Genomic DNA, 24,200 nt, shown 5'->3' with positions numbered 1-24,200 from the left:
CCTGTAGAATTTGGTGTTGAAGAGTTGTCTGGCAGGATCCTTTTGGTAGTCAGACCTGTTCATGATGACAACAGCACCTCCTTTATCAGCCTCTTTGATGATAATGTCTGGGTGGTTTCTGAGGCTGTGGATGGCATTGCATTCTGCATGACTTAGGTTATGAGGCAATCGATGTTGTTTTTCCACAATTTCTGCCTGTGCACGTCGGCGGAAGCATTCAATGTAGAGGTCCAGACTGTCATTTCGACCCTCAGAAGAAGTCCATGTGGAGTTCTTCTTCTTGTGCTGTTGGTGGGAGGGTACTTGTGTATCAGTGCGCTGTTCAGTGTTGTCCTGAAAGTATTCTTCGAGTTGGAGACGGAGGAAGTAGGCTTCCAGATCGCCGCAGAACTGTATCATGTTGGTGGGAGTGACAGGGCAGAAAGAGAGTCCTCGAGATAGGACTGACTTTTCTTCTGGGCTGAGTGTGTAGTTGGATAGATTGACGATATTGCTGGGTGGGTTGGGGGTACCATGGTTGTGGCCCCATGAGGCAGGTAGGAATTTAGACAGCTTACAGTCATTTTTCCTTTGTAGAGAGGTGAAGTGAGTAATGTAGATCTCCTGTCTTATTTTAGTGAAGTCCGTTTGTATGGAAGTTTGGTCATTAATGAGAGTCTCCAGGTTGGAGATCTCTTTTTTGATGTTTTCCTGTTTGCTGTATAGGATGCTGATCAGGTGGTTCCTCAGTTTCTTTGATAGAGTATGGCAAAATCTCTCACTGTGGTCTGTGTAGTATGTAGATAGCAGTGGATTTTTTACCTTTAGTCCATTTGGTATGATGTCCATCCGTTTGTATTTGGAAAGGAAGATGATATCAGTCTGTATTTGTGCAAGTTTCTTCATGAGGTTGATGGATTTCCACTCCATACGGCTAAATGCAGTGCCTTGCATGGTGTCAAGTATCAGAGGGGTAGCCGTGTTAGTCTGGATCTGTAAAAGCAGCAAAGAGTCCTGTGGCACCTTATAGACTAACAAATGTTTTGGAGCATGAGCTTTTGTGGGTGAATACCCACTTCGTTAGATGCATGTAGTGGAAATTTCCAGGGGCAGGTATATATATGCAGGCAAGCTAGAGATAATGAGGTAGTTCAATCAGGGAGGATGAGGCCCTCTTCTAGCAGTTGAAATTTCCACTACATGCATCTGACAAAGTGGGTATTCACCCACGAAAGCTCATGCTCCAAAACGTCTGTTAGTCTATAAGGTGCCACAGGACTCTTTGCTGCTCTGATAGAACAGATTTGTCTCCCCATACAGCGATCAGATCCAGTATCTCCCATACGGTCCATGCTGGAGCTCTTTTTGGATTTGGGACTGCATCACCACCCATGCTGATCAGAGCTCCATGCTGGGCAAACAGGAAATGAAATTTAAAAGTATGCAGGGCTTTTCCTGTCTACCTGGCCACTGCATCCGAGTTCAGATTGCTTTCCAGAGCGGTCACAGTGGTCCACTGTGGGATACCGCCCGGAGGCCAATACCGTCGATTTGCGGCCACACTAACCCTAATCTGATATGGTAATACTGATTTCAGCACTACTACTCTCATTGGGGAGGAGTACAGAAACCGGTTTTAAGACCCCTTTATATCATATAAAGGGCCTCGCTGTGTGGACGGGTGCAAGGTTAAATCAGTTTAACGCTACTAAAATCGGTTTAAACACGTAGTGTAGACCAGGTCTATAACGCAGTAAGATATTTGGCTCCATTATATCGAGGTAGAGGTGTATGTACTCAAGATCCCATCACATTCCTCTTCTGTAGTTATCTCACTAAATTGCATATATGCATCTGAAAACCCATCCAACAGCAGTACATTTTGCATCACAGAAATGGATTGGGGCAAGTATCTATTGTCTTTTAGAATGACATCTAGGTTTTGCTTAAAATGAGTCCCGCTCCATAATTGGTACTGTGATTTCTCTACACCATTTTCAGTCCGCCAGTGAAGAGACCTATATCAGTGGCCTTTCGCAACTGGTAGGAAATACAAGAATTCTGACCAGTCTTCATTTACAGTCACCGCCTTGGTGACAAGGTAGCCAGCTTTCTTTGCACTGCGAACCAGGTGATTAAATGAAAAAGTGCTGTTATGAAGATGGTATAAAATAAAGGGACCGCTTACATTTTCATCAAATACTAACAACCTGGACAATGACTTGCTGCCAGCAAAAATCCTGTTGATGCCATCAGCTGCCACTATGTCACCGGTATGCATGTAATAGGGGTCTTCCACATCAGTGTTGATTGCTATGGGTCCATAAACTCCACATCATCCACCCGCTCTGCACAGCACAGCAGTGTCTCACCCTCTTACCCCCGCAGCAACAGCCGGCTCTCTCCCGAGTGCCGCTCTATTCCTACTACTAGAGACAGCAGGATTCCACATTCATGGTTCTGTGATTCCCTTCTAAGTAATTTTCAGAGATGTAGAAACACATATATTCAAAAAACGTATCACTGGAAATGGAGTGAAATAAGCACTCACCTCTCTCCCCGATTCTCTCCCCTTTTAGCTGAGAGTTAATCTGAAGGCTGGCTACACTGGAGAGTTGCAGCGCTGGTGAGGGGGTTACAGCGCTGTAACTCAGGATGTGGCCACACTTGCAAAGCACAGCCAGCGCTGCAACTCCCTGGTTGCAGCGCTGGCTGTACACACGTTCGTGCCTTGGGTGTTGCGATTCCAGGGCTGGTGATGCAGTGCTGGTCAGGAAGTGTGGACACCACGAGCACTTTTATTGGCCTCCGGGGTATAAGGAGGTATCCCAGAATTCCTGTCCACAACAAACCGGAAGAAAGGGGGAGCTCAGAGTTCAGCCAAACTGCTTATTTAAAAAACAAACACAGCTCCTGTTTGCTGAGCGAGCGGAGGCAGGCAGGGGAATTACTTTGGAATGTTCACAGCTGTTTGCTTGAAGAGAGAAACCGCACACTCACACGGCAGAGGGGGAGGGGGAAGTCCGTGTTGAGCAGATGCTTATCTGGTCTGACGGCTATTTAGGAGTGCATAATTTGCATTTAGTGAATAAGAGAGGGGTGGGGGAAGGGGTCAGAACTTATAAAATGATTGAAGGTAGGCACTGTGTGTCTTCCAGTCCTTAGAACTTGCAAGGCAGGGAGCTGAGAACAGTGTCAGCTCCAAAAATCCACTCTCTCTGTCTCCCCCATGCTCCCTGTCACATTCCACCCCACCCTCCTCTTTTGAAAAGCACGTTGCAGCCACTTGAATGCTGGGATAGCTGCCCACAATGCACCACTCCCAACAGCACTGCAAATGCTGCAAATGTGGCCATACTGCAGCGCTGGTCCCTGAGGTCCTATCCAACCCTGATATTCTATGATTCTATGAAATGTTAAAGCAGATTGTTACCGATTAGAGGAGATAGAGAGTTGCAATATAATATAATAGCTAACTGAATTGTGATCCTATCAAACCACAGTTTCTTTTCTCACATGCCAATACTTTTATTCTTCACAGTTAAATAAGTAAACAAGTTACTACAAGTCTGTCACATATCCCATCGCTTCTCTTTCGTCTACAAAGGTACAATATTTTGGGAATCCCTAAATCTATCATTACAGTGTCCTAGAGTAAATCTAGGATTAACCCAGTGATTAAGCATGCTTCATATAGGTAATTGTGGAGAAAGGATCTCCTCCTGGCAGCTACACAATTATTCGACAAAATGGGTTTTCATTAGCAATTGGAGAAGCAAACGTATCTTTCTCCTGATTTTTGTGTCTTATATATTTTATGGCAATACAGGCCATAACAGAAACAAGAAAAATTAAATTGAAGCCATAGAGAAGTAACGTATATATTTAATATCCCATCACATTCCTCTTCCGTATATGGTCACTGGGATTGCATATGGCATCCTCCACTAGCAGTATAATTAGCATTGCAGTAGCGGACTGGGGAGGTGCCCATTGTCTTTAATAATATTTAGGTTTTGCGTAAAGGACTCACTCTCTATAAATGGGATCGTGGTTTCTCTTCTGCATTTTTGAGTCCAACAGTGAATAAATCTGCACCAGGGGCCTTCAGCAGTTGGTAGGAAAGCCAAGAATTCTGACCAGAATCTCAATCTAGAGCCACCAATTTACCTTCCTCGCTCTGTGAACCACGTCATTAAATGGGGGAGGTGCTGTTCTGAAGAAGGCATAAAATTACTTGAACAATTATTTGCTGCCTGTAAAATTCCTATTGATGCCATCAGCTGCCACTACATCACTAGATCAGAGGGGAGATAGTAAGACTGGGACTTTTCAGCTTGGAAAAGAGACTAATAAGGGGGGGGATATGACTGAGGTCTATAATATGATGACAGGTGTGGAGAAACCGAATAAGGAGGTGTTATTTAGTACTTCTCATACTACAAGAAATGCAGGCACCAAATGAAATTATTAGGCAGCAGGTTTAAAACAAGCAAAAGGAAGTATTTCTTCAAATTCTTCACACAACACATAGTCAACTGGTGGAACTCTTTGCCAGAGGATGTTGTGAGGCCAAGACGAGAACACCGTAAAAAAAAAACTAAATAAATTCATGGAGGACAGGTCCACCAATGGCTATTAGCTAGGATGAGCATGGATGGTGTCCCCAACCTCTGTTTGCCAGAAGCTGGGAATGAGTGAGGGGGACGGATCATTGAATGATTACCTGTTCTGTTCATTCCCTCTGGAGCACTGGCACTGATGGAAGACAGGATACTGAGCTTGATGGACCTTTGGTCTGATGCAGTATGGCCTTTCTTATGTATGCATACAATAGGGGTATTTCATATCTGTATTGACTGCTATGGATTCATAGACTCCAGAAGCTGTAAATGATGTTCATTTTATAGAATAGCAGTAAACATTGCCTCTTCCTTCTATAAGTACCCCCCTCATCAAAACTGTGGCCACTGATGCCTACTCATATTGCAAAGGGTTTGATGGACAAATAAGGTGAAGTTTACAATTTCCTTAGATCAGTGTTTACCCCAGGAACTGAAGGGCAGGAGAGGGAAATCACATTTACAGGGGGAATAAGGCCTTCCAGGAGGGCAAAGGTATGCTGTATAGACTCACAGTAAAAACTGGAAAATGTTTCACAACCATTTTATTAGATTTTACTCATGGTTTAAAATCATACAAATTAAAGTTGGCTCCTCAAGCTTACTGTGAAGCCTTACATATCTACATCCTTCCTGGTTTCTTGTAATTTTGCACAGCTCTGCTAATTTTCTGTTTCTGAATGTGGTGAGAGTTCTTCACTTTTTCAATGACTGAGTCTTTCACTGTTGCACCACATGCTTCTAGTCAGTCAGTTGAGTTCCTTGTGAAAGATAGTCAGCATCTGCCGGTCTTGTTTGGATCCAGTGTCCACTTCAGGATTAACAAGTGACAATGCACTTAACATTGGCCTCCACTTTGTAGCATGTGGTATCTCTTGCTTAAATAGAAAGCATGATGCGACAGCTCTGTTTGTTCATATAAACTGTGTTGTACTCTCCAGCATACTTAACAGCCTCATTAAGTACTTCTAAAATTGGTTTTGACAGTGACTGCCTTATAAGACTTTCTGCATGTCCATGCAGTCCAGAGGCTTGGTGTTTTGCAGCATTTTCACAGAGTTTGGTGAGCATTGGCTTTGCTGACTGGTCTCACACACCAAGCTGCTACACTTTCACTACATAAATTCATGGTACATCCACATCTTGAATAGTGGATGCAGCTCTGGCTGCCCCCATCTCAAAAAAGATATATTGGAATTGGAAAAGGTACAAAGAAGGGCAACCAAAATGACTAGGGGTAAGGAACAGATTCTATATGAGGAGAGATTTAAAAGATTGGGATATTTAAGGTTGGAGAAGAGATGCCTAAGAGGGGCTATGATAGAGGTCTATAAAATCATGACTGGTGTGAAGAAAGTGAATAAGGAAATGTTATTTAGTCTTTCACATAATACAAGTATGAGGGGTCATGCAATGAAATTAATAGGCAGCAGGTTTAAAACACAAGGAAGTACTTTCCACAACACAATGTCAACCTGTGGAACTTTTTGCCAGGGGATGTTGTGAAGGCCAAAATTAGAACAGGGTTAAAAAACAAAAGAAAAAAAAACCTAGATAAGTTCATGGAGGCTAGGTCCACCAAAAGCTATTAGCCAGGATGGGCAGGGATGCAATACCATGTTCTGCGTGCCCCTACCCTCTGTTTGCCAGAAGCTGGGAGTGGGCGACAGGAGATGAATCACTCAATGATTTCCAGTTCTGTTCATTTGCTCTGAAGCCCCTGGCATTGACCACAGTTGGAAGACAGGATACTGGGCTAGATGGAGTATTGGTCCAACACAGTATGACTGTTTTTATGTTCTTATGTAAAAAAATAATGTATAATAATAAAAATGTTTAGTACAGAAACTCCCCAAGATAAGGATCTCTCAAGATAGAAACAATGTGAGATAACAACATTGTAAAATAATACATTTTAAAAATCTTGGCCTAGTATGAAATGTGTAACTTTCCCAGTCAGAAACCTAGCATTCTGGAGCAAAGTTACTAAAACAAACAAATGTTCTTTTAAGGTGCACCTCCTTTCTCCCTCCACTGAACCCCACTCATAGTTGCTGTCCTTGGTCATTGGAGACCCAGAATTCAGAGGTGCTTTTGCATGAGTTCACCTCCCACTCTGGGTGGTAGGGGAGAGAAGGCACCTTGCTCATTCCTAGGGTTGCCAGATAGTAAGTGTGAAAAACTGGGACGGGGGTGGGGAGTAATAGACACCTATATAAGACAAAGCCCAAAATATCAGGACTGACCCTATAAAATCAGGACATCTGTTCACTCTACTCATTCCTTCAGCCACTCACCACTCACTCAGGTCACTCACTATGGCAACTGTTGTGCATTGTGCCACCATTCAGTTCACTGATCTGTCGCTGATGGCCCTGTGCTGTCACCTTCTGCTGCCACCTGGCACTGTGACCTCTGCAAATCGGTCTCCTGAGATTCCACTCAGCTCTCAGTGATTTCATCTCTCAGTAAGGGAACCTCACTGCTAGTACAGGCTGAGATATCTCTTCCAGGGAAACACTCTCCCACAGCAGGTTTGAGCACTTAGACCTGATTATCAGTGATTTCAGCTCTAGTGGTCACTTAAAAACATACACACACACACACACACAAGACTCTCCATGTAGCCTAAAAACCTTTATCTTTAAACAGGGGAAGGGGCAGGTCAAATAATGCTGTGACTCTTAGGCACAGCCCACACCCCATCAAACAAAACACCTGTCCCCTCCCTCTCTCTCTCCACTGAGATCTGGCATCAACACTCTCTGCTTAGCGAATGCAGTTCAGTTGAGCGTGTGACCAGTGCTTAATTTGTAATGAAAGATGCATCAGGGCTCAAGCAAGTTTTCTACTTTCATAACTGATGTGGCAAGTGCATAGGTCCCAGAGCTATGAACTGCCAAGACTACATGTGCTGGGGCTCAGCCCTGGCACAAATTAAGCACTTAGTTCACCCTCCTCAGGACAGGTCAAGTAGACTTGTGCTGGCCTTTACTCATACAATAAAGATAACATTTCATTAGCCCCACATTCATTAAAAGTGATTTCTAACCCAACACCAGCCAAATCTGTTCACTTTGGCAACACAGCTTGTCTGCAGGATACTGAGGCAGAAGAGGTGTGTTCATATAAATACAGTATGGCCCTGATGTCTTCCCCTCTCCACAGCCCGGCTCATCACTAGCTGTCAGAGAACTCATTCAGACCTTACTTACAAATTATAATTTCAAATTATTAGGTTTGTCAACATCACTGAAACAAAGGTACAAAATCTGTCATAAAAAAACAATAGCTGTATGAGGAAGTTGGTCTTTCTTCACACTTTTCAAACCTTTTATGCTTTTTCATGTACAAGTATTTTAGCATCTGCTTTATCTGCTTTTAAAGTGTGTATTGGTTCTATTCAAATTTCCAACCAAGGACTACATTGGCAACACCACATGTAAATAATGACCACTGCGGAGGGGGATGATGGGTAAATTCGGGGGAGGAGTTGGGAAATCCCTCCCTTAGATACTTCTGTTTAACTTTAAAATTTCCCTGATCTCTGTCATTTCACCTTCATACAGTAACCCTACAACTCGCACCTTATATAGATTACCTCCGAAAATACTACTGAAGAAGGAAGGGCAAGTTCAGATTCTCTGTAAAATTTCAGATTCCATACAGCCCCCTGCAGAACACACTACCTAGGTCACATAATTCTGCTACTATTGAGTTCTTGATAAATACATAAACAATTACTTTTTAAATTTTCCTTTGTCAACCTTCAATATTTCTTTGCAGAGCTCAGAGAGTCTGCACAGAGACCAATAGCACATTTTGATGATTAGCCTTTTAGCGACAAAAAGAACATAACATATAAAAAGGAATTAAGTACAAATATCTTAGCCTGAACATCATACAAGTGGAAAAAAATGAATCAACTATAGAAAAGGCTCCCTAAGAAAAAACATCTCTAGACATTTATGGAAATAATAAAAGTAATTTTCAGAGCAGTAGAAACAAATATACTCACGCAAGGTATTGAAGCAAAAGGAGTGAAATAAGCACTCACCTCCCTCATCGATTCTTTCTCCTCCTTTAGCTGAGAGTTAATCTGAGAGTCAAAAATGGACCCTCCTGCAACGCTGGGGTCAACGGGTAGAGATGGTACCAGCGGCCTGAGAAATTTAAATTCGCTGGTACCAGACCCAGTTGTCAAGCAAACCTCATAACACTAAGATTGAGGCAGAGTCCCATTGCCGCTCGTCTCCACAGGATTTGTGGGGAAGTGGCGGTCACTATAAAAGTTCCTGGACGATGAAAAATACTGATCTCGGCACTGCTTCGTTCTGTACAGCCGGACCGAGATAATCGTTACCACAGAAACCAGAAAAAGGAATGAAATGAAAGACAAAGAAATGACTAGATACAGGATTAACGTGTCCTGCTGCTCCTCCTCTTGTGGTACATCCAGTAACTGCATGTAGGCGTCTGAAAACCCATCCACCAGAAGCACATTAAGCGTCGAGGTGGTGGATCTGGCCGGCTCTCCGTTGTCTCTAACTAGGACGACAAGTTTCTGTTTCACGGAGTCCGGGCTCGTTATAGGCCTGCTGGTTTTTAATTCCCCGGTTTGGAGCCCCACAGCGAAGAGACTTGGGTCTGTGGCCTTGAGCAGCTGGTAGGAAAACCAAGAATTCTGACCGAAATCTCCATCCACAGCCACCACCTTCGTCACCACGTAACCCGCCTCCGCCGATCTGGGAACCAGGTCATTAGCGGGGGAGCTGCTGTTCTGCAGAGGGTATAAAATGAAGGGGGCGTTGTCATTTTGGTCAATTATCACAACTCGGACAATGACTTCAGAGCTCAGTGGCGGGGACCCGCCATCTGCAGCTCTCACTGTAACCTGGAAATCCCTCCTTTGCTCATAATCCAGAGACTGCAGCGCGTACACCTCCCCGTTCTCGGAGTTTATGGAGCTGAACTCGGATGATCCTCACGGAGGTGAGCCTCGGAGTGCCCCGGTCTGTGGCTGTGATGGTTATGTTATACTCAGGCACTTTCTCTCGGTCCAGGAGCTTTTGTGTAACAAGCTCGTAATAATCTTTCAGAGTCGATTTTAAAGCAAATGGGACATTTTCCTGAATGGAGCAGAGCGTTCTGCCATTGTCCCCGGAGTCTCGGTCGCTCACACTGAACAGGGCCACCACTGTCTCAGGGGACGAGTCCTCGGGTATGGTGCTGGTGAGGGATGTCAGCGTTACTTCCGAAGCGTTGTCATTCATGCCCTTGATCTGTACCAGGACTTTGCAGTGCGCATATAGACCCCCGCCATCTGTGGCCTGGATGTTCATCTCATAACTGCTTCTCTCTTCATAGTCAATTATTCCCAAAACAGTGATTTCTCCGGATAATTGATTTAATTTGAATAACTTGAGGACTCTGTCAGGGACCTGCCCGAATGAGTGGGTGATTTCTGCATTTAAACCTTGATCCAAATCACTGGCTTCAACCTTAGTGACCAAAGTGTCCCTCGGACTATTTTCCATTAACTGCACCTTGTACACCGACTGACTAAACTGCGGGAAGTTATCGTTGCTGTCCAACACATTAACGCGTATTCGGGCTGTGCCTGTTCTGTGTGGCAGGCCCCCATCGGCGGCTGTGAGAATCAGCATCAACTGCGCCTGCTCCTCCCGATCTAATTGTTTCTCTAATACCAGCTCCGCGTGTTTACTGCCGTCCCCCTGAGAATGCACATCTAGGCTGAAGTGCTCATTAGAGCTGATTGCGTAACTCTGGATACCGTTTGTTCTTATATCTGAATCTTGGGCCCTTTCCAAGGAGAAGCGGCTATTTACGGGGAGCAGTTCAGGTAGCTCCAAAGGGAATTCATTTTTAGAGAATGTAGGGGTATTGTCATTCACATCATCTATCTGCACCTCTATTCTGTACAGCTGCAGTGGATTTTCCAACAAAAATTCGAATTGCAGCAAACACGGGTCGCTCTGTCCGCACAAATCCTCACGGTCTATTTTCTCCTTTATTATCACATCCCCGGAGCTTGTGTTCAGCTCAAAATATTGCTTGCTGCTTTTAGAAACTAGCCGAGCACTGCGACCAGACAATTTCCCTACATCCAGTTTCAAATCCTTTGCAATAGTAGCAACTAGCTTTTCTTCTCTTCGGGCATAGAATAGCGGATCGTCTCACACGCCCCCAGGGACACACAGAGACACAGAAAGAAAGACAGAACTTGCCTTTTTCTGGAGCGATTCTCCATTCCGCCAGCCATTCCCGGGTCAGATTTGAAACACAGGCCTCTCTGCAAAGCTGCTGCAGCCATTCATATGTTGTGCTAGATGGAAAACGATTTGTCCTTCAATGTTGACTTTAACTGTAATTATTCAGCCGCCCTTTCCCTGTAATCCTTTGTCACCCGTTCCTGGCGCAGACCCATTGGCGTTTGGAGAGCAGCTTTCACTGGTTTTCAACACCATCTTTGCCAATATCGCCACCTGGTGGCTCAACTAAATAAGACATTCTTGATATTAGATTGTAATTTTATGCGCAGTTACTATCTGCATAGCAAAGATTTCTCTATTATGTACACATTGTGTTTATAACATCTCACTGTAACAACTGTGAGATGTTAAGGGAGATTATTACCGATTAGAGGAGGTGGAGAGTTGCAAAATTATATAATAGTCATTGAATTATCTTTCCACAATACATTTTCTTCTCACAACCCAATACTTTTATTCTTCACAGCTATCTAGGTAAATAAGTTACTACAATTCGCTCACCTGTGCCATCGCTTCTCTTTCGGTCCACTAGCTAGCGATAATTTTAGGACTCCCTAAATCCTATGATGCCCGTGCCTACTATGGCGCTCAAAAGGAAATCTATGAAACTGAGGCCTAATAAACTACAGATAACTAGTGATCGACCCTAGTAGTGAAGCAAGCATGATATATATAATTCCTGGGGAAGCAATGGGTCTTGTCATCTACCAAACAGACGTATCTTTCTCCTTTCCAGTCTTATGTATTTTTATGGCAATACAGGCCACAGCAGGAAGAAGAGAAAAATGAAACTGACGCCATTATTAAGAAATTATTGAGTATATATTAATATCTCATCATGTTTCTCTTTCGCAGTTATGTTGCTGAATGCAGATACACATCTGAAAACCATCCACTAGCAGTTATATTTAGCGTTGCAGTGGCAAATTGGGGCAGCAAGTGTATATTGTCTTTAACCATGATATCTAGTTTTTGCTTAAAGGAGTCTCGCTCCGTAATTGGCATCGTGGTTTTTCCTTCTCCATTTTGGAGTTCGACAGTGAAGAGACCTGGGTCCGTGGCCTTCAGCAGCTGGTGGGAACGACAAGAATTCTGACCAGAATCTTCATCTACAGCCACCACCTTGTCACAAGGTAGCCTGCCATTGCCGATCTGGGAACCTGTCATTAAATGGGAGAGATTAGAACAATACATCTCAAATTGTTAATTTACTGTGCCCAACTATTATCTGCACAGTAAAGATTTTTCTTTCTTATGTACAGATTGTGTTTCAAATATTTCAAAGTAAGGACGTAGTTAACCGAGGTTATTTCCCATTCAACGAGAAATAGTTATAAAGTATTAGAAAAATAATCCGATTTGTGATACTTCCACAATCTGTTTCCCTCTCTCATATCCCAGCACTTTTATTTTCCATAGCTAAATATGTAAAACAAGTCAATGCAATTCGCTCACCTGTGTCATCACTTCTCATGTCCACGAGGTTACCTGAAAATCCACTGAAGTCTCATGATTCTCTCGCCTAGTATGGTGCTAATCAGGCAAACAAGGAACCAGCGGCTTAAGAAACGATCTAATGGGTGATCGACCCGGTGGTTAAGCAAATATCATATATGTAGCTCTGGGGAAGGGATCCAATTCTGGCTTCTACACAATTATACAACAAAATGGGTCTCCCGTGGCAACTGGAAGAAGCAGACGTATCTTTCTACTGATTTTCTTGTCTTATGTATTTTATGGCAATACAGACCACAGCAGAAACAAGAAAAGGAAATGAAGTTGAAGCGAAACGCATCACTAACTATATATTTAACATGCCATCCTGCTCCTCTTCCGTATTACGTCACTGAGTAACTAACTCTCATAGGCACATATGAAAACACATCCACTAGCAGTAAATTTGGCGTCACAGCAGCGGAGCAAGGTATGTGTCCCTTTTCTTTAACAATGGTAAACTAATTTTGGTTTAATGTGGTCTCGCTCGGTAATTGATCGCTCGGTCTTTCCTTCTCCATTTTGGAGTCCGACAGTCAAGAGACCTGGGTATGTAACTTTAAGCAGTTCCTAGGAAAGCCAAGAATTCTGACCAGAATCTCCATGTAGTGACAAAGTAAGTTGCTCCCGTTGCTGTGTGAACTAGGTCTTTAAGGGGGCGGCTGTTCTAAAGACGGTGTAAAATGAAGGGGCCGTCGTCATTCTAAACAAATAATAACTTGGACAATGACTTGCTGTCTGCAAATATATTGATGCCATCAGCTGCCATCACTGGTATGCATGTAATAGGGGTCTTTCATATCAGTGTTGATTGCTATGGGTTCATAAACTCCAGAAGCTGTAAATGATGGTGATTTCACAGGATTTTAGTAAACATTGCCTCTTCCTCCCACCGTGAAACAGCAGCCACTGCTGGCTACTCCCATTGCAATGAGTTTGATGGACAAATAAAGCACAATTTACATTTCTTTAGAGAGAGCTATTTTACTTTGTTTCCCTCATCTCTGTCATTTCACATTCACACAGTAGCTCAGCAACTGGCACCTCATTTGGGTCTGGTCTACACTACGCATTTAAACCAAATTTAGCAGTGTTAAACTGATTTAACCCTGCACCCGTCCATAAAACGAGGCCCTTTATATCGATATAAAGGGCTCTTTAAACCGATTTCTGTACTCTCCGGCCACGTCCAGACTAGGAATTAAAATCGATTTTAGATACGCAACTTCAGCTACGAGAATAACGTAGCTGAAGTCGAATTTCTAAAATCGAGGTACTCACCAGTCTGGACGGCGCTGCATCGATGTCCGCGGCTCTCCGTGTCGATTCCGGAACTCCGTTCGGATTGATGGAGTTCCGGAATCGATGTAAGCGCGCTCGGGGATCGATACACCGCGTCCAGACTAGACGCGATATATCGATCCCCGAGCAATCGATTTTAACCCGCCGATGCCGCGGGTTAGTCTGGACGAGGGCTCCCTGATGAGAGGAGTTATGCTGAAATCGGTATTGCCATGTCGGATTAGGGTTAGTGTGGCCGCAAATTGACGGTATTGGCCTCCGGGCGGTATCCCACAGTGCACCATTGTGACCACTCTGGAAAGCAATCTGAACTTGGATGCACTGGCCAGGTAGACAGGAAAAGCCCTGCGAACTTTTGAATTTCATTTCCTGTTTGCCCAGCATGGAGCTCTGATCAGCACCTCCCCTTTCATGTCTAAAGAAAAGATTCTGTACTTCCTGGACTATCATAGCAGCTGGAGACTTCCTCCCCCTCATTTTATCTCACCAAAAAGTCAGTGTTTCTTATTCCTGCATTCTTTATTACTTCATCACACAAATGGGGGGACACCGCCACGGTAGCCCAGGAGGGTTGGGGGAGGAGGGAAGCAACCGGTGAGGTTGTTGCAGGGGCACCCCCTAGAATGGCATGCAGTTCATCATTTCTGCAGGATCTCTGGGGCTCCGACACAGAGCAGCTGTGCTCTCTGGTTCTCTAGTACACTTGCCCCATATTCTAGGCAGGACTAACTCTATTTTTAGACAAAACATAAAGAAGGAAATGACCAGGGGAGTCATTCCCATTTTTGTAAATGCACCCTTGGCCAACCTCAGCGAGGCCAGCCAAGAGCACCAACAGCAGTAGACAGTACAGAACAACTGATAACTGTCATCTTATCGCCAATTTACAATAGCATGGCAGATAGTGCAATAGGGATAGTAACCATCTCTGTTACCTTGCAAAGGCAAATGAATGCTGCTGTGTAGCACTGCAGTACCGTGTCTGTCAGCAGCATCCAGTACACATACGGTGACAGTGACAAAGGGCAAAATGGGCTCTATGCTTGCCATGCTATGGCATCTGCCAGGGCAATCCAGGGGAAAAGAGTGCGAAATGATTGTCTGCTGTTGCTTTCACGGAGGAAGGATTGAGTGATGACATTTACCCAGAATCACCTGCGACACTGTTTTTGCATTGGGATCTCAACCTAGAATTCCAACGGGCGGGGGAGACTGCAGGAACTATGGGATAGCTACAGGATAGCTACCCACAATGCAATGCTCTGGAAATCGACACTAACCTCTGTACATGGACTCACACCACTGAATTAATGTGCTTAGTGTGGCCCTGTGCACTCAACTTTATACAATCTGTTTTACAAAACTGGTTTATATAAAATCGGAATAATCCCGTAGTGCAGACATATTCATAGATTCACTGTCTGAAAACACAAGTGAAGAAGAAAGGGCAAACTCAGATTCTTTGTAACATTTCAGATAAAGGAGAGCCCCATGCAGAACATTATCTAGATCACATAATTCCGGTGCTACCATAAACAATCACTTTAAAAAATTCCCTCAGACAAGCTTCAATCTTCCTTTGCAGAGATAAGAGACTCTGCACAGAGACCAATATAAGACTTTGATAAATGATCTATTTTTTGGGGGGGACAGCATAAAACATCTACTTACGTGGAATTACATTAACTTGAACATGATGCAAGTGTAGAAGATGAACAATAAACTACAGAAAAATCTCCATACGAAAAAAATATTCTCTAGACATTTATGGAAGTAATGCAGGTAATTTTCAGAGCAGTAGCAACAAATATATTTAAGCAAGGTATTGATGCAAATAGAGTGAAATAAGCACTCACCTCTCTCACCGATTCTTTCTCCTTCTTTAGCTGAGAGTTAATCTGAGAGTCAAAAATGGACCCTAATGCAACGCTGGGGTTAGCGGGTAGAGATGGTACCAGCGGCCTGAGAAATTTAAATTCGCTGGTATCAGACCCAGTTGTCAAGCAAACCTCATAACAATAAGATTGAGGCAGAGTCCCAGTGCCGCTCGTCTCCGCAGGATTTGTGGGGAAGTTGCGGTCACTATAAAAGTTCCTGGACGATGGAACATACTGATCTCGGCACTGCCTTGTCTTGTACAGCCGGATGGCGATAACTGTTACCACAGAAATTAGAAAAAGGAATGAAATGAAAGACAAAGAAATGACTAGATACAGAGTTAATGTGTCCTGCTGCTCCTCCTCTTCTGGTACATCCAGTAACTGCAAGTAGGCGTCTGAAAACCCATCCACCAGAAGCACATTAAGCGTCGAGGTGGTGGATCTGGCCGGCTCTCCATTGTCATTAACCACAACGACAAGTTTCTGTTTCACAAAGTCCGGGCTCGTTATAGGCCTGCTGGTTTTTACTTCCCCGGTTTGGAGCCCCACAGCGAAGAGACTTGGGTCTGTGGCCTTGAGCAGCTGGTAGGAAAGCCAAGAATTCTGACCGGAATCTCCATCCACAGCCACCACCTTCGTCACCAGGTAACCCGCCTCCGCCGATCTGGGAACCAGGTCATTAGCGGGGGAACTGCTGTTCTGCAGAGGGTATAAAATGAAGGGGGCGTTGTCATTTTCGTCAATTATCACAACTCGGACAATGACTTCAGAGCTCAGTGGCGGGAACCCACCATCTGCAGCTCTCACTGTAACCTGGAAATCCCTCCTTTGCTCATAATCCAGAGACTGCAGCGAGTACACTTTCCCGTTTTCGGAGTTTATGGAGATGGAGGAGGACAAGAGGAGGTCACCGATGTTGCCAGGCAATGCCGAATACGTCACTTTGGCATTCTGCTCTGTGTCTAGGTCTGCAGCACGGACAGTTCCAATCAACAGGCCCGGGGGGTTGTTCTCCTTCAGGTACATGACGTATGAACTTTCATTAAATACAGGGGGGTTGTCATTAATATCTGATAGCTGAACTCGGATGACCCTCACGGAGGTGAGCCTCGGAGTGCACCGGTCTGTGGCTGTGATGGTTATGTTATACTCAGGCACTTTCTCTCGGTCCAGGAGCTTTTGTGTAACAAGCTCGTAATAATCCTTCAGAGTCGATTTTAAAGCAAATGGGACATTGTCCTGCATGGAGCAGAACGTTCTGCCATTGTTCCCGGAGTCTCGGTCGCTCACACTGAACAGGGCCACCACTGTCTCAGGGGACGAGTCCTCGGGTATGGTGCTGGTGAGGGATGTCAGCGTCACGTCTGGGGCGTTGTCATTCATGTCCTTGATTTGCATCAGGACTTTGCAGTGCGCAGATAAACCCCCGCCATCTGTGGCTTGGATGTTCATCTCATAATTGCTTCTTTCTTCATAGTCAATTATACCCAAAACAGTGATTTCTCCAGATAACTGATTTAATTTGAATAGCTTGAGCACTTTGTCAGGCACTTGCCCGAATGAATAGGTGATTTCTGCATTTGAACCTTGATCCAAATCACTGGCTTCAACTTTAGTGACCAAAGTACCTTTAGGACTATTTTCCATTAACTGCACCTTGTACACCGACTGACTAAACTGCGGGAAGTTATCGTTGCTGTCCAACACATTAACGCGTATTCGGGCTGTGCCTGTTCTCTGTGGCAGGCCCCCATCGGCAGCTGTGAGAATCAGCATCAACTGCGCCTGCTCCTCCCGATCTAATTGTTTCTCTAATACCAGCTCCGCGTATTTACTGCCGTCAGTGTCCAGGGTTTGTACATCCAGACGGAAATGCTCATTGGGGTTTATTACGTAGCTCTGGATGCCATTTGTTCCTATGTCTGAATCTTGGGCTCCTTCCAAAGGGAAACGGGTGTTTATGGGGATCTGCTCAGGCATTTTAAAAACGAATTCATTTTTAGAGAAATTAGGGGAATTGTCATTTACGTCTTCGATCTGTACCTCTTTTCGGTACAGCTGCAGTGGATTTTCCAACACAATTTCGAATTGAAGCACACAGGGATCTCTCTGTCCGCACAGATCCTCGCGGTGTATGTTCTTCTTTATTATCACATCCCCGGAGCTTGTGTTCAGCTCACAATATTGCTTGCTGCTTTTAGAAACCAGTTGGGCACTGCGACCAGACAATTTCCCTACATCCAGTTTCAAATCCTTTGCAATATTAGCAGCTGGGGACCCGCTTTTCTTCTCTTCGGGTACAGAATAACGTATTGTCTCACACGCGCCCAGGGACACACACAGACACAGAAAGAAAGACAGAACTTGCCTTTTCCTGGAGCGATTCTCCATTCCGCCAGCCATTCCTGGGTCAGATCTGAAACACAGGCCTCTCTGCAAAGCTGCTGCAGCCATTCATATGTTGTGCTAGTTGGAAAATGATTTGTTCTTCAATGTTGACTAGATTTGTAATTGTTCCAGCCGCCCTTTCCCTGTAATCCTTTGTCACTCGTTCCCGGCGTAGAGCCGTTGTTGTCTGGATTCAGATGCAGCTTCCACCGAGGGCTGCTGGATCTGAAAAGCTACATTTTCAGCACCGTCTTTGGTAATATCGCCACTTCGTCGCTCAACTAAAATAAGACATCCATCGTTTTGCAGTGTAAATTTATTGCGTGTAGTTACTCTCTGCATGCCAGAGATTTCTCTTTTAAGTACAATTTGTGATTATAATATTTCACAGTTAGAAAAATCTTAACCCATGTTATTTCCCATTATACGAGAGAGAATTATAAATTAATAGAGAAATAAAATTGATTCTGATACTTCCACATCCTTTCTTCTCTAACTTCCCAGAACGTTTATTCTCCACAGGTAAATACCATAAAACACCTCGATGCAATTATCTTATGTGTCCCGTTGCTTCTGTTTCTTCCGCGAAGTTAGCGATTTCTTGGGTACCCACCGAAGTCCCTTCTTTATTTGGGTCCTTAACAGGAAAACTAGGAAACTGAGGCCTGATAAACCTGAACTCACTGTTGATCAACCATCAGATAGGTAGTTCTGGCGAAGCCAATTTCAATCTAAGTATATATTTATATTTAATATGCCAAGCGGCTCCTCTTACGTACCTACACATGTATATGCGCATCTGAAAACCCATCCACTAGCAGTATATTTAGTGTAGCAGCACTGGATTAGGACAGGTGTCCATTGTTTAGACAACAAATAATTTTGGTTTAACGTGATCTCTGTCCATAATTGGTCTGTCGGTCTTTACTTCTCCGACAGTGATCCGGGTCTGTGACCTTCATCAGGCCATAGGAAAGCCAAAAATTCTGACCAGAATCAATTTCGCCACCTTAGCCACAACGTAACTCGCCTCCGTTGCTCTCAGAACCAGAGTGGAGGTGCTGTTCTGCAGACGGTATAAAATGCACAGGGCTTTGTCATTTTTATCAATTGTAACAACTCAGATGACGACTCCAGCTCCTCATGGACTTCAGAGCTGTCACCCGCCACTCTCCCTGCAACCTGGCAATCTCTTACCTTTTTACCTCTTCTCCAGGGTTCTGAGAACATACATATTACTGTTTTCAAAATTTATGGAGATATAAGGCAGACTCTGCACTAAGGAATATTTCATTTTGGTCTTCCGCTTTGAATCTAAATCAACAGCATTTACATTGCCAATCAGTACAGCTGGGACTACGTTTTCCTTCAAGTATATAGTGTAGGATGTGTGGTTAAATTCTAGAGAATTGTCATTAAATGCCCGATATCTGCACGGAGACGATGTGCTCCGATACGTGAGTGGTTAGGCTGGGCGTCCCTGAGTCCATAACAGACATGGTTGTATTTATAGTCCGATGTTCTCTCCCGATCCAAAGCCGTTGCGGTCAGCAGCTCATCGTAATTATTGAAAACAGGACCTAGAGCAAAATTCCCCTTGTCCATGGAATCAGCGTCTCTGACACTGACAGGGCCACCATTGTCCTTGGGGGCAGGGCCAGCTTTAGGAAGTGCGGGGCCCAATTCGAATAGTTTCAATGGGACCCCAGCAGGGATGACCAAAAAAAAAAAAAGCACTTAAAAAAACCCACCTTTCATTTCTTCCATGTTTTATTTACTTTCCATGACTATATACACATAACAAAATTATATATTACATACATTACATCATATATTATAAATATCAAGTTCATTAAGAGGAACTTTATTGTACACCTCACCTATATGTTTTTAAAACTTTATCTTCCTTGCTTTTTGTTTGACAAAATCTTTCAGTATATTGCCTAACTCTAAGCTCTTCATTACTTCACATTCAATTGACATGATTGCCAAATTGTTTAATTGGTCTTCCTGCATTCCAGCTGTGGGCCAAAGAGGAAGGTTGGGTGGGGGGAGAAACGGCACACATAGGCAAAAGAAATATTCCATTCTATGCATCCGAAGAAGTGGGCTGTAGCCCATGAAAGCTTATGTTGAAATAAATTTGTTAGTCTCTAAGGTGCCACAAGTACTCCTGTTCTTTTTGCAGATACAGACTAACATGGCTGCTACTCTGAAACCTGGCACAAATAGGGTGACCAGATCACAGCAGTAAAATAGGACTCACCCCCTCCCCGCTCGGCCCCCACATCACACCCTCTTCACCCCCTAGTCCCCCACTGACTTGCTGCGTCCCTCCTAGTCAGTCCCCGACCTACCACTCGCTTCCTTTCACTTTCTCCCTCCCCTGCCAGAAACCCCTATGCCTGCTCGCCTCTTTGTCCAACTGCCGCTTGCCCACTCGCTTGCCCCCAACTTGCCGCTGCACCCTCCCCCGAGTATATAGCCTCATTCAAAGACCCAGGGGTCATTATATTACTGCACACAGCAATCAGTCAATGCAGTTGTAGATAAATCTCTGCATTATGCATTTTTGTATAACTTTTACATGACTTTGTATTGAACCTTGGTAATATGTTATAGCGGGCCCCAAGGTAGTATAATTAAGGTAAAAGAAAAATGTCTTTTTGCTAGAAGTAGAATGAGATCTTTCCTCCACTTTGTAATCAATTGCCCTATTGAATGAATGAGGTGTGAATGAGGAAGGTGTGGAAGGCAGGCACCTCCAGACAGCTGCAACCCTTGGAGCGGGGCTGGGAGCCAGACCAAGGGGCTTTGCCCAGGGCTGAGTGGGACAGAGTTTGGGTGATGGGTGCAGTCTCTGGGCTGGGGCATGGGGTGGGGTGCAGGAAGGGTGGAGGGGTGCAGGCTCTGGGAGGGAGTGTGGAGGGATGGGTGCCTTGCAGGCTTTGGGACAGAGTTTGGGGGCTGGAGGGGGGTGCTGGGGGGGGAAGGAACTGCCATGTGGTTTCCTTCCTCCCCTGATGCCCCTTACCATAGCCTCAGTGGGGGATGGAGCTGCCCCTTCCCCAGTGTTTGCAGGAGTGGTGGCTGGGGGGAAACCCAGTCAAACTCTGGTTTTACTCTGTCACTGATGGGCCACTTAAACCCCTTACAAACTCCTTCCCACCTCTTTCACTCCCCTTTTCTACTGGGCTTGTTTGATCTTTTCGGTGGAGCCAGATGAAAACCACAAACCCCAGTGAGAACAGCAGGCTGGAAGACTAGACTGAACCCACCACTCAGCCTAGTCCATCCCAGAGCCCAGGACTGAGGGCAATGTCCCCCCACCCCCAGGCCACCTGTTTCCGCTCCTGGCCTCTCCCAGCCTCTCCCAGTGATTCTGTGTGGCTGCATCAGGTGGGATTTCAAGCAGACCCCTCAACCCCCTGCTAAATTCACCCCTGTTTTGCGACCACTCTGCACCAAGAGCACCTTCCTTCCCTGCCCTAGAACTGCTGGATGGCTAGAAAGCTGAGCTGGGCATTTGTTTGATCTAGAATATTATCATGCCCCCCCAAAAAACTTAATATCCACACAGCTCTGGGGGGGCTATTCGCCCCCCCCCCAGCCAGTCTATTTTATTGTTGCAGGGCAAATGAAGGAGCCATAGTTTAATAGAAATATTCAGCCCCTACAGTGGTCTTGCAGCAGGAAAAACAGAGTTGATGGGAAGGGAACTGGTTTGGATAGGAGCCCCAGTCCCCTTCCTTTGCAAAATAATTTGGAAAGGGAATCAGATCAAGCTGTGCCTCAGTTTCCCCTTCTGCAGGGAGATGGTGGGGAGATAAAAGTCTCAGCCTGCCGTGCCATGTTGCAGACCTTTCGCATTCTCCCCTCTTGATGTATTTGATTTCCTCTTCCAAACATCCCTCTCTCTCTCACCTGGAGTTCACAGCACTAAGTACTGGCTGGGGGCTTTTTTCCTGGGTTACATGACTTGATCCCAACTTTAGTTCTGAAACAGACACAGGCAGGCACAAACACACCCTCAAACAACAACACCCGAAAACCACAAAACCAACCCAATATTACAAACCTACGGGGAATGACAGGGTCAGACACTCACGGTTGGAAGCCCCAGCAGCTGTTCAGGTGAGTGAGGTCTACTGCAGAGATTCCTGTGTCTCCCACCGGGCCAGAAGCTCCCTCCGCGTCTCCTCCAGGCTCCAGGTGACTGCTGGGGAGAGGGGAGGGGATGGAAAGAAGGCTGCAAGCATGTGTGCCTTCTCCCCCCGCCTCCCTCCTGACCTGCAACACCTAGCGGCTGTCTCTGCCTCAGCCTTCTGCCAGCCAGAGTCTCTTGTTACCTAGCAGCAACAGCTGCTGCTTCCAGGAGATGCAGAACTTTGCTTCCTGGAGACAGCCGGCCTGCGCGGGGCCCCCTTCAGGGGCGAGGCCTGATTCGGGGAATCGGGCAAATCGGCCTAAAGCCGGCCCTGCTTGGGGGGACTCCTCGAGGATAGGGCTGGTAAAGGATGTGAATGCTATCTCTGGCGGGTTGTCATTCACATTCAGAACCCAAGGCCAGCTCCAGGCCCTAGCGCACCAAGCGCGTGCTTGGGGTGGCATGCCACGGGGGGCGCTCTGCTGGTTGCCGGGAGGGCAGCAGGCAGCTCCGGTGGACCTCCCGCAGACGCCTGAGGGAGGTCCACCGGAGCCGTGGGACAGGCGAGCTGCAGAGCGCCCCCCGCAGCATGCCACCCTGCTTGGGGCAGCGAAATAGCTAGAGTGAGCCCTGTCAGAACCTCCACGAGGACTTTGCTGTAAGGAAACAGACCCCCTGGTCTGTGGTGCTACGCTCCATCTGGTAACTTTTAGCTTTCTCAGAATCCACCCTTCCGCAGATTCGTCTTGCTCCGGTGGCAGAGTGTAGCTGAAATACCCGACGACATCTTTTTTGATTTACTGGTCAATAGAGCTGTTTTCTGGAATACAGGTTTAGTAAATCGCGCGAGTAAAGACAAGAATGTTATCATTGCTATCCCGGACTATAACGCAAACCTGGCCTCTGCCAGATCTGGGTGGAGAATCCCCATTGGTTGCAGTTAATCTAATCTCCTGCTTCTTGTCCCGGTCTAACTGCTTCTTTAGTACCAGCTCTGAGCATGTACAGCCACCTTTGTTAACCCTGAAAGCTACGGAGAAAAGCTCACCGGAGCTCAGCGTGTAGATCTGGAGGCTATTCTGGGCACTGTCCACAGCTAAATTCTGGGCACTGTCCACAGGAAAGTCAGACCCAACGGATGCGGTTTCTGGCATCTGTACAAGCATTGCATTTGCGGGAAATGGAACAGAGGGGAATGATCGTTTATGTAAGAAACTTCCATCGCGTATGCTTGGACTGGAGACAATGGGGTTTCCAAGAATATTTTACAGATCTCACTTTCCGGGCAGGTTTTCTCTCGGTCCAGTTTCTCTTTTATTGGCATATCCCGGGTGTTTAGATTCAGCTGAATGATTCCTTCAGAAACTCCACTACATGCATCCGATGAAGTGGGTATTCACCCAGGAAAGCTCATGCTACAGAACGTCTGTTAGTCTATAAGGTGCCACAGGATTCTTTGCTGCTGCTTCAGAAACAATGCGGGCCTTAGGAGTGGACAACTGGCTAACAGCAGCCCCTAATTCCTTCTCAATATTGGTGACAAAGGAGTCACTTTCTATGTCCACAGCTAAAAGAACACTGAATTGTTTCAGATCAGGCCCGGCACACACACAGCTAGAGAATAAACTAGGTACCTGCTTTTTCATGGATCCACTTGTGAAAACTATGGCTAGCCCCCCTTAATAGCTTACAAGCGGCCAGTGGGGGCGGGGGGCAGAAGCCTCATGGACACAGTAGCCTGAACTTTTGAACTATCTCTTTTCTTCTGCCTCAAAGCAGAGAAAACTTGCTTCAAATCAGTTTTTACTGAACAGATAACAGAGTGTGAGATTTGACAACTACCAATCAAGAGTTAATACACAAGGGCCTTTGTCTGAATGTGTATAAAAGATTTGTAAAATTTGTGTAAGACAGAGTCTTTTGTACCAAAGTACAGGGCTCTCCTTTCTTCTGCAGAATAAAGCATTTTTCCTTATCCTTGTCAGGCTGTTATTGGCTCTCAGCTAGGCAGACCTGATATTTCGGTAACAGTTTCTGGCGACCCAGATGGGACTCTCCTAGCTCGGACATCGGATTCTGGGTGGCTGCAGTGAAC

At 45.4% G+C, this 24,200-nt stretch overlaps 2 protein-coding genes across 2 annotated transcripts in view; both read right to left on the bottom strand.

Annotated features, from left to right (window-relative positions):
• LOC115655811 (protocadherin beta-16-like) overlaps positions 1-11,051 on the bottom strand; it is a 63,565-nt gene extending 52,514 nt beyond the window's left edge. The window contains 3 exon segments of the mRNA XM_030571693.1: positions 8,659-9,568; positions 9,570-10,761; positions 10,764-11,051. Of these exon segments, the coding sequence (XP_030427553.1) occupies positions 8,821-9,568; positions 9,570-10,761; positions 10,764-10,935 (2,112 nt within the window). The 5' untranslated portion in view covers positions 10,936-11,051 and the 3' untranslated portion in view covers positions 8,659-8,820.
• A 698-nt stretch (positions 11,052-11,749) lies between these two features.
• Positions 11,750-23,271, bottom strand: LOC115656165 (protocadherin beta-16-like). Its single transcript, XM_030572538.1, has 5 exons — positions 23,002-23,271; positions 17,599-17,886; positions 15,547-17,445; positions 15,362-15,413; positions 11,750-12,054 (listed from the first exon to the last, which is right to left on the bottom strand). Exons 1-5 carry the CDS (start codon positions 23,269-23,271, stop codon positions 11,750-11,752), a joined length of 2,814 nt encoding a protein of 937 aa, XP_030428398.1.
• Between the last annotated feature and the right edge of the window lie 929 nt (positions 23,272-24,200).

The sequence above is a fragment of the Gopherus evgoodei genome, chromosome 8, assembly GCF_007399415.2.
Source record: "Gopherus evgoodei ecotype Sinaloan lineage chromosome 8, rGopEvg1_v1.p, whole genome shotgun sequence".
Classification (NCBI taxonomy): Eukaryota; Metazoa; Chordata; order Testudines; family Testudinidae; genus Gopherus; species Gopherus evgoodei.
The sequence above is the reverse complement of the archived record's forward strand: the minus strand, read 5'-3'. Positions and strand labels throughout refer to the sequence as shown.